The sequence below is a fragment of the Berghia stephanieae genome, chromosome 2 (genome assembly GCF_034508935.2).
Source record: "Berghia stephanieae isolate SIO BIC M18660-M18661 chromosome 2, UCSD_Bste_1.3, whole genome shotgun sequence".
Lineage (NCBI taxonomy): Eukaryota > Metazoa > Mollusca > Gastropoda > Nudibranchia > Aeolidiidae > Berghia > Berghia stephanieae.
In genome coordinates, this window is record NC_088361.1 from 53475204 (window position 1) to 53480203 (window position 5000).

General features: G+C 37.6%; 1 protein-coding gene across 33 annotated transcripts in view; it reads left to right on the top strand.

Moving 5' to 3' along the window:
• LOC144965151 (furin-like protease kpc-1) overlaps positions 1-5000 on the top strand; it is a 113684-nt gene that overhangs the window by 62968 nt on the left and 45716 nt on the right. For all 33 annotated transcript variants that reach the window (XM_078900152.1, XM_078900158.1, XM_078900147.1 and 30 more), the window contains one exon: positions 4956-5000. This exon is cut by the window's right edge and continues 44 nt beyond it. In XM_078900152.1, the coding sequence (XP_078756278.1) occupies positions 4956-5000 (45 nt within the window). The remainder of the gene's footprint in view (positions 1-4955) is intronic.

Genomic DNA, 5000 nt, shown 5'->3' on the forward strand with positions numbered 1-5000 from the left:
GATATTATTATAATATACAATATTTGCTGTTGTTGCTGCTCTTGTGTTCTAGCAAAATAAAATCATGATGGCTTCCTTGGTGGAAATGTTGGTTGTAAGGATGCAAAGCACGATTGTGGTTCCCCCCCCCCCCCCCCCACACACACACACTGAAAAAGAAAAAAGTAAACCCCAACATAACGCAAAAATAAACATACAAACCAAATTTTAAAAAATTAATTAATTTTGACAAAGAAAAGAAAAACCAACCTAACAAAAAGAAAAATCCCATCAGATCTGTTTAATCGAAGTAGAGAAGCATAAGGCACCCAGCAATCTTAATTTATGGTCGGTTCACTGCTACTAAAATATGTGTCCGTTGAGTGCTATCGATCACTATATGACTCTATCTTGACCACAACACAGGAACGACAGGGATACTGTATCTATATAAATATTTAACGAAGCTGTATTGACTGTCAGCCAACTCTAGATATGAAGTATAATCTATTTCCAGCATAGACAACCTTGTCCTTCAGGGAACTGGGACAGTTTATATTGTCTTTTCATGTTCTCAAGTCATTGACCACATAACAAAATTGTGTTTAAAAATGTCCCACGTAATGAAAATAACCCATAACATTCTAAACCTCCAAGAATACGACTGGCCAATTTATCTTACATGGCCCGTGTATTTTTAAAACTATTTTCATAGGCAAAGCAGTCTCAGGTTTAAGACTCTTTGATTCGTAAGGGATGTTTTATGAAGAAAAAAATGATGATGTTCTGCTCTCGTGCAGCAATATAGCATTCTAAATAATAATATTGTCTGCTTACTTTACATTATCATCAAAGGCTTGCCTATCTTATATTTGAAGCATTGTGTTTGACTTATAGGTGCGTTATTTATCCTATGATGTTTACATGTGTTCATCATGTAGGATATGGCAATTCTCTTGTTTTGATTGCATTTTACTGATAATTTGTATTGTATTGTATTGATTATATGCGATTTAAATACATTTTCAGCAGTTTTAACACTCAAAGCAATGATATGCATTGTTAGAAACACACGAGATTACTGGTGACATTTTTTTTTTTTGCAGGGAAGACAAAAATTAGCATTGGCTGTTGTTTTTTATCAACTGCAAAAGAGAAAATCTTTGGGGAGTGGAGGTTTTGATGGAGTGCCCTATTCGTTTTGGCTATCGAGGTATTAGGCCTCGTGCAAAGTGTCCAGTAGAGAAGGAACACGTAAAATGGTGATTAGAGAGGGCTAAATTATTTTTAGGTTGGTTGGAACTAAAGGCTTTGTGCTCGCTTTGCTAACAGCAACTATAGAGGCAGTGGTCTCATATAGAGTGAATAGTATTAACACAGTCGAGTTACAAACTTAAAGCTGGGTGGGATTCCCATAGTGGGCAGGAAGGTTGCTTACTGTGTCTTCTATCCCCCTGTATATGTTTTCCAATTGCTTTTTACCTTTGTCTTGGAATGAGATTACTTAATTTTGTCCTTTCCCTTGCCGGAGTCATTGGCTGAGAGGAAAACAGTCAAATGTATAGTGTTAGATTTGGGAGATGGTATTTTTTTTTGTCTTGTAAATCATCTTTCTGTTATGCACTGTATTTTTATTTTATTTTTATGTGCAGAGGCGTGACGTCATCACAGTATATGATGGTGCCAAGATCCGAGATTTGAAAAAATAAAACCTTACACTGGTTACAGAATGAATGAAGATGACGTCATTCCGTTTTATTTTTATTTTCAGACGCCAAATGGGTGATAGTTCTCCCTAATATAAATAATCCAACTATATATCTACGTTTAAGGTTACGCACAGTTTTGTATGTTGATATGTTTCATCTCCAAAAGCACATACAATTTTCAAACAAGTATCTTATGTCCTTATTTCTGACTACTGGTGTTATTAATAGGACCGGCGCTGGAGTTACCATACGGACATAAATAACTTAATTTGCGAACGTTGGCCACAACAAACAATGTTATTAATAGGTGTAGCGCAAACTTGTGGGCTCCTGGCAAGCTTATTGTCTTGATACTGAGATGGCAAAGTTGAATTCTTTTTCATGGTCAATCAGCTGTCGTTTGACTGCCGATTATAGTGCAATTTGGTGCCGTGTTTTATTGGTTCCAAAAAGTGAGTTGTCAGTCAGTCCCATCACTCACGGCACAACTACACTCACAACGATAATACTATATTATGACTTCAAGCATTGCATTAATTAGTCGCCTGATGTATCGGCTTCTGTCGAGAACCTGCTTGGCAGCACGCTCACTACATCAGTGAGGATTTGCCACCTGTCCAGAATATGTACCCGTTGTGTGTAACGAGTCCGAAACCGCAGAGCATCTGGTTGACCGGTGCGTTGTGACGAAGCCTCCGGCGGGTTTGCGACTCTGCACGAGTGCGGTACGGAATTTGCACCTTGGGTCGATCATCATAACATAGTAGTTTGAGAACCATTAGCAGCTGCCTGATATTACGCGTTTAACTTAAAAGGCAGTATGGGTCGAGCTTTAACAAATGGCACTATCTTAAATATTTTAAATTTCATTATTTTAAAATTATGCTGTTTTTATTTCTAAATATCAAAATAGAGGCGGTTCATGACGTCAAACCATCCAATAGAGCCCCGCCACTGTTTATGTGTATAATGGTTTTTAAACATTTAAGTGTGTTTCATTTATTAGTGACTTGTGCTTCTGTCAGGATGAGGCTTTTAGGTGATCTCAGACTAAGTACACTGATGGTGTGCTCTTGGAATCTACATCTGTTCCTTATTCCTACCATTCCCCTTTGTCTTACATTGTCTTGTGTGCTTTCCATTGTTTAATCTATAATATATTTTTTGGACTATCCCATTTTCTTCCCTTTTAATGGCGCTGAAATGACCGAAATGTATAGCAAACGCCGTGAAACCCTTAAAACAAACAAACAATAACGAACTTAGAGCATGACGTTGATGAAATCAAGTTACGTTGAGCATGGTCAGTCACCACCAGCAGCCCCGGCTTCCTACCGTTGTTCACCGTTGATCTGTTCACCCTCCGGTGAATTGGTAGCCGGGTAATTAAGATCTAATGCGACGTCGAGAAAACTAATCACCCATCCACGTTATTTCGTTGACTAATAGGGCAATGTTTCAAATTTAATACCCACTTTAATTTCAGCCTTCTCCATTTATTTGCGAATGAGTACTTACCAAGAGAAAGTCACTAAAACATGATTGATGTCCCAGTGCTACATTTGAAGTCAATGAATAACAAATCGTGAAAAGCACGCAAACGTTGAAATGTCTACCGATAGATGCGTTTTATGCAATCAACAACCAACTGAAGTTGCACTAGAAATATATGGATGCATAAAAGGATTATTGTTAACAATTTTATGTGTCCTACAGGTCGATTATACGCATTAGTACTAGAAGGCATGTTGGTTGTTAGCTGTGAGTTGAACTCAGGGAAACTATTAGTATCCATCGGAAGTGCCCAAACTCCCACTGTGCAACATCCTATTTCCTTGACCAGGTTGCTCTGTCTTTGTCTTTGAATGATATGAGATTACTACTCGGGTTTTGTTCTGGCCCTTCTTGGGCCCTTGGCTGAGAGAGAAGACGCAGTCAAATTATTAGTTTGGTTATGGTAATGGAAATGGTATTTTTTTCACTCGTAGATCATCTCTTTGTCATTTTTCTTTTGTAGCTTTTAATAATTTTTTTAATTTTTATGAATAAAATATTTTGTAATCATTTCAGTGTAGTCCGGGATCGCATGCTTGTGTCTGGATTGAACTTTTTTTGAACCAGGCGCATTCATAGATTGCTGTGTGAATCCAATTCTCTTCCTTATTTAAACGATTCTACCTTCCTATTTACGGCGTTGAAATTACCTAAAAGTGTCGCAAGCGACGTAAAAGCGTCAAAACAAACAACAGCAAATCAAGACAGTAAAAACTAGAATGAATCAGCAACATCTTGCATACTTGTACTTCTTTGCATTGCAAATGTAACAAACACAAATTTATGAGTTTACAGCCACAAAGTCGGGTAAAATGTTTGCCCAGCTTCAATAACCTTATTCCCTCTTCGTATCGAATGACATGTCTTCGTTTGCTGTTATTCTGAAGTGTTTGTGTAATAACATACAAGGGGCGGTTAAAAAGTAATGCAAGTGGGTGTTTAGCGAAAATAAGATTTTACATAATGACCTGTATCATATCTCAAACTGAAGCTAAGGATCTCAGGATATAGAGTCTATTCTTCACTAAAATCTCCATTTTCCTCAATCATTACTGTCCACCTTTTAATAAGGTCACCTATACCGGTTCCGTTAAAAGTCACAGGCTGCAGGTTTTACCACGTTTTATCATCAGTATTTACGTCCTCGCCACCTTTTGTTGATCTTTACCGCTCTCTTCAATGGGCCAGAAAGGTGAAAGTCTGTTTGTGCTAGAGAATAAGTTGGATGTGGCAGAAAAGAGCAAGTGAAAAAAAATCCCCAAAAACAAAAACAACAAACAAACAAAAAAACCTATTATCTCGCGTGTGTGACCTTTGACTGGTGAGAAGGCGTGTATTATCATGGCGGAGAATCACTTGATCCACTGTGAGCCTTTTTCGATAACTCATCAGAAATTTCCAAATTTAAAGTCTATAATGCAGACGCAATTTCAGTATTTTGGCTTATCACTACATTTTGTTGCAGCAGTGTGCCGAATTAAACGTCATTTGATGAATTAGATTGATCAGGAGAGAGCTACTTGCATAACATGTTGATACACGATAAATGATGTCTAAATTGCCTCCACTAATCGAGTTGAGTTGAAGAGGTACTGGAACACCGTCCTAAAAAAGAGAAAAAAAAAGGGGGACAAACAAACAAGTATTTTTTTGATAATTCTCAACATGTTGAATTCATTTTTAAAAAGGATCCCTTTCTTTCCTTTATTCCAGACACGGTACTAGATGTGCTGGGGAAGTGGCAGCAGAAGCAAACAA